The 13,488-nt window shown below is 39.3% G+C and overlaps 1 protein-coding gene across 1 annotated transcript in view; it reads right to left on the bottom strand.

The window, feature by feature from the left end:
* Nucleotides 1-13,488, bottom strand: part of hpse2 (heparanase 2) — a 98,026-nt gene that overhangs the window by 24,994 nt on the left and 59,544 nt on the right. The window contains exons 7-9 of the mRNA XM_084092254.1: nucleotides 11,636-11,729; nucleotides 2,633-2,739; nucleotides 427-541 (exon numbers count right to left, since the gene is read on the bottom strand). Coding sequence (XP_083948380.1) covers nucleotides 427-541; nucleotides 2,633-2,739; nucleotides 11,636-11,729 — 316 coding nt within the window. The remainder of the gene's footprint in view (nucleotides 1-426; nucleotides 542-2,632; nucleotides 2,740-11,635; nucleotides 11,730-13,488) is intronic.

The following is a 13,488-nucleotide window of genomic DNA, read 5'->3' as shown; positions in this document are numbered from 1 at the left end:
AAAAAATAACAAACACAATTAATAAATAGAGCCACATAGCATAAACTGCGAAGACTGCTTATTTAATATCAGAGTAATGTAATATAAGAGTGAGATTTCTCTGCTCACTTATTCCAGTTTATTATAAATAGCCACTGCTATAAACTCGTGAAGAATAGGGTTTTTATAAAAAATAAAAAATGAAAAGACAAATGCCATATGTGATGTACGCAAGCACAACATATGACCTTCTGTAACACCTACGTCTAGAAAACACACACTCCCACCTCTGTAATAAACACGGAGATGTTAGTCCAGTCCGAATCGGTACATGAAATCAGAGACGTCGAGTTTTGTAACTCAAACGCTTTTTTAGAAAACTAGTCCCGTCTGAATAGGGCTTTTGACTGATATTGATTTGGTTTCTGTTTATGTGTTAAAACTTACAGGTAAAGGGTTGAAGTTCTGGTCGACGAGGTGATTGTATCCGTAATCAAAAAAAGAATGTCGGAGCACAACATCAATCCCATGAGCTGCAGCGATGCCAAGAGTGTTGAGCCACCTAAAGCAAAAACAGAGTTCAAGCAAAATTGCAGTTTAAATCTCAGAAAATGGCAAAATACATGACATTTTATACATAAAAGGTATTTTTTGGGTGCGTAGATTCAGTTTACAAAACACGAAAAACAAAAGGAGGAATCAGCACACCAAACAAATTCAGAGTCAAGGTCCACTGAAAAGCAGTGTTTTACTGACACTAGTCAACATTAGTCAATGGCATTTATACATTTCAATGCACTAACTGGAGACACAATTGGCAGAATATTAGTTCATTAACCCTTAAATACATTCCTCGAGTCTTTATCGACCCGGGACATTATTCACTACCCTCCCCCTCATTCATTTTCTAAAGTTAGACATCAACCTTTTTAGTATTCCTCAATCTATTCATTCTAAGTAATATAACAAGAAAAAAAAATATATAAAAGTATGTAAAAAAAATATAGTTCTATGAATATAGCAATATAAAAAAATCTGTGCGTATAGGGTCGCTCTCGACCCGAGGTATACAATAAAATATTAGTGTCCCTATCACTTATTGGTGGATCTGGTGAAGGAGCTGTCAGTGATCAGTGATGTAATTTTCCTTATATGATATTAAGGAATATATTTGAGATTGTGAATATGAGCCAGATGCTGAGTGTACTGGGAAACGAGCTCTGAAAATTATGGTATAAAACTTCTGTTCAAACTGAACCCTTCCGAGCTCCAAAAGGTAATAAAATTTGCTTTTATTTCATTATTTTGTAGTTGATATTCAAATATAAGGAGCATTGTGGTCCATTCGTGTTAGATACAGATCCGGTTTGCTAAGGACCCGAATATGAAATAATGATTGGCAAAACACTCATGCATTTAAGGGTTAACTGATTATAAAATGAATGATTAATGAAGATTCCCACCCAGATGGGTGGAGTAATCCTTCAGAGATGCTCCAGCATCATCGAAACAGAAAGAGAGAGAAACACCACAAAACAAGCATCTCCAATAAGTGCCTTGAAGTGTATAAATGCTGTTGAATAATGTTAAGGTTTTAGCACTGAAGATACTCAAAGATGAACTGAAACGCTTGCTTTTTTTCTTTTTGTGCACTTTGGTATTCTGTTGTCATTTTATATGAGAATCTTCAGTAAAACACTACTTTGCAATGGATCTTAAACTCTGAATTTCAACTCTTTTTGTTTAACATTAGGAATCCAACAGGAATTTCAGTTTGTTGGATTTTTGCATTTTTCACAGACAACCATAAACAGTTGTCACTTTTTAGTTAATTTAAAAAACAATTTCTATAAAAAAACAAACATGACACACGACACAAAACGCATGGCATGAGCTGCAACGGAAAACAAGTGAACTACTCAAATTGTTCAAGGGAAAGGAGCACTTAATGTTAAACTATTCAAAAAGGCCATGAGGATATAGAGTTTGTGTAGTTTGGACTGAGTTTCATATGGTTTGGATAAGTGCTTTGATAGAAATGCGTTTAAAAGGGGTTTTTCACCTGGTCGCAACTTACATTCACTGTTATATTCTTATTTATGAGCATTTTTATAATACAGCTTATCTTAACAGCAATTATGCAATTAATACTTTACAGACAGTTACAGATAATGCATCTTTGTTTCTGGACTTAAATTTAGGTTAACTCTATCATAATGAATTGAAATTCTACATGTAATGCCAATAATAACATTATTATATGGAACAATTATGGCAAATTAATTGAAGGAGGAAATCACAATGGTTAATCAGAGAAATAAATTAACTGATTAAATGATCATCAAAATAGCTGTAAGTTAAGGCTCTGGTATACTTGATTATCCGTGTTCCGCTCCATCTGTCAAAGTATGCTCTTTTTGTTGTGAGGGCGGAAAGGCGCATTTGGAGCGTGCACTATTTATTTTTCAAGCACTCACTCACGCGCATGCGCCGTTGTAAGTGCATTGTGCGCACGGGCTGTGCGTGAACGTCCACAGACCCTCCTGATGAAGAAAATTGTGTCACATGGAAAGTGTGTGGACCGGCGGGGAACGCAGACAGCCAAAGTATACTTTAGGCTTTAGAGCCCCTATAGCCAATGTGCTTTACTTACAGAAAACCAGCAGCAAATGTGTCGGACAAATTATTGGTGCCCCCTGCCCAAGCCGGACCAACTCCACCCAGCCACACACGCTTCTCAGGAGCATGAGTTTGAACAATCTGAAAGAAATAGACAAATCTTTATCAGATGAGACAAACTATCAATAGTTAAGTGATGGACGGTTGTTCAGGTTTGATTCTTCCAGTCAACTTTTATTGACTAGTGTCTGGTCCACTTAAATAAGATGAGACCATCTCACTGATATTTACAATGACCAACCAGATATATATACAGTGGGGAGAACAAGTATTTGATACACTGCTGATTTTGCAGGTTTTCCCACTTACAAAGCATGTAGAGGTCTGTAATTTTTATTATAGGTACTCTTCAACTGTGAGAGACGGAATCTAAAACAAAAATCCAGAAAATCACATTGTATGATTTTTAAATAATTAATTTGCATTTTATTGCATGACATAAGTATTTGATCACCTACCAACCAGTAAGAATTCCGGCTCTCACAGACCTGTTAGTTTTTCTTTAAGAAGTCCTCCTGTTCTTCACTCATTACCTGTATTAACTGCACCTGTTTGAACTCGTTACCTGTATAAAAGACACCTGTCCACACACTCAATCAAACAGACTCCAACCTCTCCGCAATGGCCAAGACCAGAGAGCTGTGTAAGGACATCAGGGATAAAATTGTAGACCTGCACAAGGCTGGGATGGGTTACAGGACAATAGGCAAGCAGCTTGGTGAGAAGGCAACAACTGTTGGCGCAATTATTAGAAAATGGAAGAAGTTCAAGATGACGGTCAATCTCCCTCGGTCTGGGGCACCATGCAAGATCTCACCTCGTGGGGCATCAATGATCATAAGGAAGGTGAGGGATCAGCTCAGAACTACACGTTAGGACCTGGTCAATGACCTGAAGAGAGCTGGGACCACAGTCTCAAAGAAAACCATTAGTAACACACTACGCCGTCATGGATTAAAATCCTGCAGTGCACGCAAGGTCCCCCTCCTCAAGCCAGCGCATGTCCAGGCCCGTCTGAAGTTTGCCAATGACCATCTGGATGATCCAGAGGAGGAATGGGAGAAGGTCATGTGGTCTGATGAGACAAAAATAGAGCTTTTTGGTCTAAACTCCACTTGCCGTGTTTGGAGGAAGAAGAAGGATGAGTACAACCCCAAGAACACCATCCCAACCGTGAAGCATGGAGGTGGAAACATCATTCTTTGGGGATGCTTTTCTGCAAAGGGGACAGGACGACTGCACTGTATTGAGGTGAGAAAGGATGGGGCCATGTATCGCGAGATCTTGGCCAACAACCTCCTTCCCTCAGTAAGAGCATTGAAGATGGGTCGAGGCTGGGTCTTCCAGCATGACAACGACCCGAAACACACAGCCAGGGCAACTAAGGAGTGGCTCCGTAAGAAGCATCTCAAGGTCCTGGAGTGGCCTAGCCAGTCTCCAGACCTGAACCCAATAGAAAATCTTTGGAGGGAGCTGAAAGTCTGTATTGCCCAGCGACAGCCCCGAAACCAGAAGGATCTGGAGAAGGTCTGTTAGGAGGAGTGGGCCAAAATCCCTGCTGCAGTGTGTGCAAACCTGGTCAAGAACTACAGGAAACGTATGATCTCTGTAATTGCAAACAAAGGTTTCTGTACCAAATATTAAGTTCTGCCTTTCTGATGTATCAAATACTTATGTCATGCAATAAAATGCAAATTAATTACTTAAAAATCATACAATGTGATTTTCTGGATTTTTGTTTTAGATTCCGTCACTCACAGCTGAAGAGTACCTATGATAAAAAAGACTTCTACATGCTTTGTAAGTGGGAAAACCTGCAAAATCAGCAGTGTATCAAATACTTGTTCTCCCCACATATACATATACATATATATATGTTACACATGTATTCTGAGATATTAAAACATCCACAGAACATAAATGTGGAATGTGAAATACAAAATACCCAAATACAAAATACATTACTGTTTGAAATTTTTTGGTCAGTAAGTTTTCTTTTTAATTAATTAATACTTTTATTCAGCAAGGATCCAATTAATTGATCAAATTGACAGTAAAGACATTTATAATGCTACAATAGATTTCTATTTCAAATAAATGCAGAATTCACCAAACTGTCAATTCATCGATGAATCCTGAAGTAGCACTGCTTCCACAAAAAAATAAGCAGCAACTGTCACAGTTATGTTCAGTTTGTTTTCACGACACCGTTACCGTTTCAACTAAAATCGTTAAACTTTTTATGCGATTTTGCTGTTCGTTTACACGACAACAGCGTTTTGGGTGCCTGAAAACGGAAACTTTTGATGGGTTTCAAAGTGCGAGTTTTTGAAAACGGTCTCCATGTAAAAAAAAAAGAAAACTCGAATCTCTGAAGATGATGACGTCATGCACATGCAAATTATATGTTCAGTCTAGGGTTGTCACGATGTTAGATTTTTCACACCACGGTTATTGTGGCCAAAAGAATTCACGATATCAATATATCGCGATATCTATAGAATCTATGGGGGGGGGGGGGGTAGTTATCAGTCAAATTAATTTTTACTTTGTTTATATAGTTTTTCTTTTTTACCCAACAAACATAAGGATACTGATAAACACAAGGCACATGCATTTTTACTTCTTGCGTACTCAATCTATGCCAAATTTTTGTGAAGGAAGACAAGCATGTGCAGTTTATCTGGTTTCAAACTGAAACTGAAAAAACTGTCTGAAGGTTTCCTGAAGAACTGAAAAGCTCTTAAACCTGTTGTTGCACTGGCGCCAATAAAGTCATGCAGATAGCAGATTTGAATAAAAAAATCAAGTGCAAATACAAATAGGCTACAAAAATAAGATGAGTAAAGAAAACGGGGTTCTTAATTTTAATAATCACCCCTTATTAAATATATGAACACAGAAACCCCCTGTTAACAGTTAATGTCACGTTTCCCATTCCATGATGACTAGTAAAACAAGGTCCTGAGCCGTTGCTGGGCGCCGCGGACAGACGCCGAATAGAACCGCGCTGTGCTTCTCGTCCGGTGTGTGTACACTCATACAGAATGTGTTCGAATTTTAAAGACGTGGCGCTGCGCTTCTCGTCCGGTGTGCGACCACCTTTAAGGTGCTGTTTTCTTTGAAGCCGAAGAACTCTGTTCTTAATACTGGCGAGCTTACTTTTTTCGGGTGTGGACAGAGTGTTTCACTGATTCACTCTAGCTGCGCGGGCGCGGACGAGCGCTGCGTCTAGAAAACGCCAATATCGCCAATACCGGTATATTGTATTGCTCTAAATTAACACGATGTCGATATTTCATGCTTTGAATATCACGATTATCGTCAATACCGGTATATTGCGACACCCCTAGTTCAGTCTATAGTCTTTCATTGCCATCTAATGGCCTGGCAGCAGAATACAGGGGTTTTTAGTCGTTTTCGTGGATCCGTGTGAATGTGGATAGTTTTGACAATAGTGTCGTCTGTACGCGGAAAACTCAAAGGAATTTTTTTTTTAGCATATCGTTGTCGTGTAAACGTACCCTGAGTTATCATGGACTTTGTTTGTTTTCATTCATTCTCATGTGTTCCTTTGTTTGACTTTCCCGCCGCTCCTTTGTTACCATGGTCACCGTCATTATGAGTTTGTTTGGTTCAGCTGTGTTCTATTATTCATCCTGTTTGAGTTCCTATTTAAGAGGCTGTTTACACGACACTGTTTTCAACAAAAAAATTTAAAACTTGCTATGCGTTTTGGCCGTTCGTTTACACAACAACGACGTTTTGGGTGCCTGAAAACGCAAACTTTTGAAAACGGGTTTCAAAGTGCAAGTTTTTGAAAATGGTCTCCATGTAAACAACAAAAACGCGAATCTCTGAAGACGATGACGTCATGCACATGCATATTACGTGTTCAGTCTATAGTGTTTCAGCGCCATCTAATGGCCTGGCAGCAGAATATAATTTTCTTTGTCGTTTTAAAGCGGATCCTTGTGAATGGTTTTGACAATGGTGTCGCCTGTACGCAGAAAACTCAAAGGAAAAACTTCTCAGTTTAAAGCATATCGTTGTCGTGTAAACGTACCATAAGTTGTAGCCTGATGTTCATTCTCGGTCCGGTCACGTTCACATTTACTGTGAGTTGCTACCTTCTGTTAACCTTGTGGATATTTTATATTAAACTCGTGTTGGAACCTCCTTCTTCTTCGTCTGTTTACCTGCTGCAACCACCCGTGACATTTTCAACAACAATATTAATAAGATATATTTATTGTGCACCAAATCAGCATATTAGAATGATTTCTGAAGACTCGAGTAATGGCTGCTGAAAATTAAAGGTCTCAATTATTAAACTTAGTTTTAAAATATATTAAAATAGTACTAATATTTCACAATATTACTGTTTTTACAGTAATAAGAGAGTGACAGTGCATAAAGAGACATTTATCATAAATAAATAAATAAATAAATATATATATATATATATATATATATATATATATATATATATATATATATATATATATATATACAGTGAGGAAAATAAGTATTTGAACACCCTGCTATTTTGCAAGTTCTCCCACTTAGAAATCATGGAGGGGTCTGAAATTGTCATCGTAGGTGCATGTCCACTGTGAGAGACATAATCTAAAAAAAAAAAAAATCCAGAAATCAAAATGTATGATTTTTTAACTATTTATTTGTATGATACAGCTGCAAATAAGTATTTGAACACCTGAGAAAATCAATGTTAATATTTGGTACAGTAGCCTTTGTTTGCAATTACAGAGGTCAAACGTTTCCTGTAGTTTTTCACCAGGTTTGCAGACACTGCAGGAGGGATTTTGGCCCACTCCTCCACACAGATCTTCTTTAGATCAGTCAGGTTTCTGGGCTGTCACTGAGAAACACGGAGTTTGAGCTCCCTCCAAAGATTCTCTATTGGGTTTAGGTCTGGAGACTGGCTAGGCCACGCCAGAACCTTGATATGCTTCTTACAGAGCCACTCCTTGGTTATCCTGGCTGTGTGCTTCAGGTCATTGTCATGTTGGAAGACCCAGCCTCGACCCATCTTCAATGCTTTAACTGAGGGAAGGAGGTTGTTCCCCAAAATCTCGCAATACATGGCCCCGGTCATCCTCTCCTTAATACAGTGCAGTCGCCCTGTCCCATGTGCAGAAAAACACCCCCAAAGCATGATGCTACCACCCCCATGCTTCACAGTAGGGATGGTGTTCTTGGGATGGTACTCATCATTCTTCTTCCTCCAAACACGTTTAGTGGAATCATGACCAAAAAGTTCTATTTTGGTCTCATCTGACCACATGACTTTCTCCCATGACTCCTCTGGATCATCCAAATGGTCATTGGCAAACTTAAGACGGCCTTGACATGTGCTGGTTTAAGCAGGGGAACCTTCCGTGCCATGCATGATTTCAAACCATGACGTCTTAGTGTATTACCAACAGTAACCTTGGAAACGGTGGTCCCAGCTCTTTTCAGGTCATTGACCAGCTCCTCCCGTGTAGTTCTGGGCTGATTTCTCACCTTTCTTAGGATCATTGAGACCCCACGAGGTGAGATCTTGCATGGAGCCCCAGTCCGAGGAAGATTGACAGTCATGTTTAGTTTCTTCCATTTTCTAATGATTGCTCCAACAGTGGACCTTTTTTCACCAAGCTGCTTGGCAATTTCCCCGTAGCCCTTTCCAGCCTTGTGGAGGTGTACAATTTTGTCTCTAGTGTCTTTGGACAACTCTTTGGTCTTGGCCATGTTAGTAGTTGGATTCTTACTGATTGTATGGGGTGGACAGGTGTCTTTATGCAGCTAACGACCTCAAACAGGTGCATCTAATTTAGGATAATAAATGGAGTGGAGGTGGACATTTTAAAGGCAGACTAACAGGTCTTTGAGGGTCAGAATTCTAGCTGATAGACAGGTGTTCAAATACTTATTTGCAGCTGTATCATACAAATAAATAGTTAAAAAATCATATATTGTGATTTCTGGATTTTTTTTTTAGATTATGTCTCTCACAGTGGACATGCACCTACGATGACAATTTCAGACCCCTCCATGATTTCCAAGTGGGAGAACTTAAGTGTGAGGTTTTGCGCTCGTGCACGGCTGCCTATGACGGCTGCACACAAAAACCTTGCAACACCCGCCCCTGTCGGTGATTGGTTGGAACACTATTTATTTTGGTTTTGAGTGTTTGGCTAAACCGGGTGAAAACAACTGTTTTTGTGTGCAGATCTCAGAGCCTAGGCTGCCTACAGAGACGCGTTTTTTTGACGGCATGCTTATGGGGCGGGCAGCTAGCGGATTGTTAGGTAAGATTAGATGAATGTGAACATTTATGTTTGGGCCTGAAATCGCTGATACCACCTTTAACTCAGGAAAGAAACAAGTTGCTGAAACCAATCTTTAATGCTAATATAAATTGCTCATTTGCCTCTGGACACAAAAAGATTGCACTGGTTTTTGATTGAAATGTAACATCTATGCAAAATAATCCTTGAAAGATTTCTCATTTAAGGCCATTCCTGTTTGGAATATGTGATTGTGTATTGTCAACAATAAGCAGAAACATTCTGCATTTCCATTTTGTAGTGTGGATCATTCATTGCAACATTTATCCTCATTCTCATTTTTAAGAATCTGTTATCCTGACAAATAATTCATGCTACTGCCCACTGACATGCGTTTAAAGCTACTGTTATTCAAATGTTTTGGCCTTTAAACACCTTAAAATGCACATATGTAGGTCAGAGAAATACAAATTTTATCGGGGGAGCATGTCCCCGAACCCCCCTAACTACCTCACATTTGAATACGCATGACTGTGTGGTAATGTGTGCTGGTGTGGCTACAGTGCCAAGGCTGAATTTTTGAGCCAGTTTGCCCCTGCATATATACAATAACATTATTCTCTGTTTAAAATCATTATTACCCAGCCCCTAATGTTTCGGGCTCATCCCCTGATGTTTTTAAAACCTAGAAACACCCCTGCAAATGCATATACAATATTTGTAACTTAAATAAGTAGTAATCAAATAAAGAGACAATATATTAACATTTTAAAAGTCTTACAGTTACAACCGGCCCTTTGAGGGCAGTCATAATGCTGAAGTGGCCCTCAGTGAAAATGAGTTTGACACCCCTGCTCTACATTATCCCTTACACATTATATATATATATATATATTTGGTAGTAATTGCTAAAAATAAATTATTTAATTTACACAATTACATTTAATACAATTATATGTACTACTGAAATGAAATGTTGTGAAAGTCATTTTTCCCCCATGCAGCTGACTGATAAAAACCAGCATCTTGACTCCAGTTTATGTACTCAATTTGAATCAGACTGTCCATAAACAGTCCGTGGCCATGATTTGAGATCAGATCCCAACTCTGCAGCATAATACACAACCGACTGCCGTCCAGCTGCAGGGTCAGAGTCTGGTTATAATAGAACACATGTTGGTATTAGGCATATTTCATAATAAGCCAAATAAAAGCTCTCCTCATACTCTCCACTAGTGATTCAGACACACTGTGAACCTCAGGACCTGCTGTAGCGAGTGACAGCCAGAGAATCAACTCTAAAGCATAAATCATATTTCAAAATAAATCCGTTAACTGTCACAAACAGCAGGAGGGTACATACGCCGCCAAACACCTGCAGATCCACTAAAGAAAAAAGAAAGATGTGAATTCCATCTTTTATTACTTATTTTATATGTTAAAGGGATACTCCACCGTTTTTTCATATTAAACTATGTTATTCCCTTAACTAAGACGAGTTGATACATACCTCTCTCGTCTCAGTGCGTGCACTCAATCGCTCTGTCTTGCGGCGAAACTTTGTTAGCACTTAGCTTAGCGTGTAAAATGGATAACTATATTGTATGGCGGAATACCATAGCAAGTGCTTGTAAGCACTTCGACTTGGCGCAGTAATATCTTCACTAGAGGGAGCGGGGGCCGGTGAGAGGATTTTTCACGAGTGAAGATATTACTGCGCCAAGTCGAAGTGCTTACAAGCACTTGCTATGGTATTCCGCCATACAATATAGTTGTCCATTTTACACGCTTAGAAAAGCGCAACGTTTTGTTTTGTGTCACCGTCCTAGGTCGAGTTACACTACGCGAGTAACTGTATTTAAATAGGGAAAACGTGGAGGTGTTTGGTAGCTTCTCTGCTTGGCCCATATTGAATGAACTGGGCTAAGCTAAGTGCTAACAAAGTTTCGCTGCAAGACAGAGCGATTGAGTGCACGCACTGAGACGAGAGAGGTATGTATCAACTCGTCTTAGTTAAGGGAATAACATAGTTTAATATGAAAAAACGGTGGAGTATCCCTTTAACAGACCGCTGGACCTGAAGTTTAAAAGTGGAATAAGCACTTGTTCATCTGACATCACGCATGTAATGGGCACTAATCACGGTCCCACTGGGTTTGGGAGTGAACAAAACTTTGGCGTCTTTTGTTTGATACCTGTGAGGAAGGTCAGTTTTCCCCACTTTCAGGGGAACACTGGACCAGATGTGCGAGTTTGAGATGCATAAAACAGGAGAGCTATGTATTTATAGATTGGGCCTCCTGAGGGAAGTCTTAAATGTTGTGAAACCTGGTACTGCTTATTAGAGCAAAAGGGGACCGTTCCCAGAGCAGCTGAGACATCATGAGTCTGAGGGGGAACTTGTAAATTGTAAACTCAATCAAAAGCTTTCCTTCCTTACTGTGCCCTGACCCATGCTCCCTTAACACTAGGCCACCTATCAGACCGACGACAGCTTGTTTGGATGGTGCAGCTGAGGATAAACCCGGGGCCCTTGAGATAAACACAGTTAATGAGCACTGGAGGGACTTACAACAACAACAACCTCAACACATACAGTATTTTAGTACATCTCTGAACTACACATTCAAAAACAAAAGATATCTAGGCTGGCTGTCTTTAAAACAAACTACTGTAAATCCTACCTTTAACACCTTGGTAATCTGCTCAGACAGGGTGTCCAGAAGTCTCGTCTTCATAAAGTCTTCCACTTTGGTCACCCGCCTATCAATGTAGTAACTGCAAAAAAAAAAAAAAAAGATATTAATATCCTGTTGTTCAAATGGTTGGGAGAGTATGTTTTAGTATTTTTTTAAAGAAGAAGTCTCATATGCTCAAAAAGGCTGCATTCATTTGATCAAAAATCGTAAAAATAGTAAAACAGTAATATTGTGAAAATTGTCTACAAATTTAAAAAATACTATACATTTCTTTGTTTATACATGCATATATACAGTATAGTGAAAAAGAAAGTGCACCCTTTTGAATTATATGGTTTTACAACAACACATGACATATTACACAGTGTCATTATTTATTTAACAAAAATAAAGCCAAAATGGAGAAGCCATGTGTGACAAACTAAGTACACCCTATGATTCAATTGCTTGTAGAACCACCTTTAGCAGAAATAACTTGAAGTAATCATTTTCTATATGACTTTATCAGTATCTCACATCATTGGGGAGGAATTTTGGCTCACTTTTCTTTACAACGTTGCTTCAGTGCATTGAGGTTTGTGGGCATTTGTTTATGCACAGCTCTCTTAAGGTCCTGCACAGCATTTCAGTCGAGTTTAGGTCTGGACTTTGACTGGGCTAGTGCAACATCTTGATTCTTTTCCTTTTTCAGCCATTCTGTTGTAGATTTGTCTGTGTGCTTGGGATCATTGTCCTGTTGCATGACACAGTTTCACCCAAGCTTTAACTGTCGGACAGATGGCCTCATATTTGACTAGAATACTTTGGTATACAGAGGAGTTCATGGTCGACTCAATGACTGTAAGGTGCCCAGACTGCCCACGTCCTGTGGCTGTAGAACAAGCCCAAATCATCACCCCTCCATCAGCGTGCTTGACAGTTGGAATGAGGTGTTTGTGTTGATGGGTTTTTGGCAAACGTGGCGCAGTGCATTATGGCCAAACATCTCCACTTTGGTCTCGTCTGTCCAGAAGACATTGTTCCAGAAGTCTTGAGGTTTATTCAGATGCAACTCTGCAAACTTAAGCTGTGCTGCCATGTTCTTTTTAGAGAGAAGAAGCTTTCTCCTGGCAACCCTTCCAAACAAGCCATACTTGTTCAGTCTTTTTCTTATTGTACCGTCATGAATTTCTACATTTAACATGTCAGCTGAGGCCTGTAGAGTCTGAGATGTACCTCTTGGGTTTTTTTGCAGTTTCTCTGAGCAGTGCACGGTCTGACCTTGCTGGGACATCCACTCCTGGGAAGATTAGCAACTGTCTTGAATGTTTTCCACTTGTGAATAATCTTCCTCACTGTAGAATGATTGCTGACACTAAGATCCTCCCTGTCATTGTTAACACACACCTGACTGCTTCAGACAAGCTAACTGCCAAAACTTCTGTTTTTATATGGCCTGTTTACACCTGGTCACTTCATGCATTTTTACCGATCGGATAGCTATCTGATTTATCAAGACGATTCCATGTACACTTGGTCACATAAATGTGTTTCCGCAAAATGGATATAAATCTGATCTCCAAGTCCCGCTTTATGCAGATTGAATGGAGTTCACGCCACCGAAAGCAACAGATATAAGATGCATTTTATTGATCATCGGCTAATTTAAAAATCAAAGACCGCAATAGGAGAGAGAGCAGCATCAGCACTGGTAAGATCATTTAGTTTCTTTACTTTTAATGAAGATGATTGTGTATTAAGCGCCTGCGACTTACTTTCAGTTTTATTTGCGGTAGTTTGCACGTTGGCTTGATTAAGAGATACACAGCTCATCTGACGCATATCTGTCTATAACATGT

The sequence above is a fragment of the Abramis brama genome, assembly GCF_963993115.1.
Source record: "Abramis brama genome assembly, chromosome: 19".
Classification (NCBI taxonomy): Eukaryota; Metazoa; Chordata; class Actinopteri; order Cypriniformes; family Leuciscidae; genus Abramis; species Abramis brama.
The sequence above is the reverse complement of the archived record's forward strand: the minus strand, read 5'-3'. Positions and strand labels throughout refer to the sequence as shown.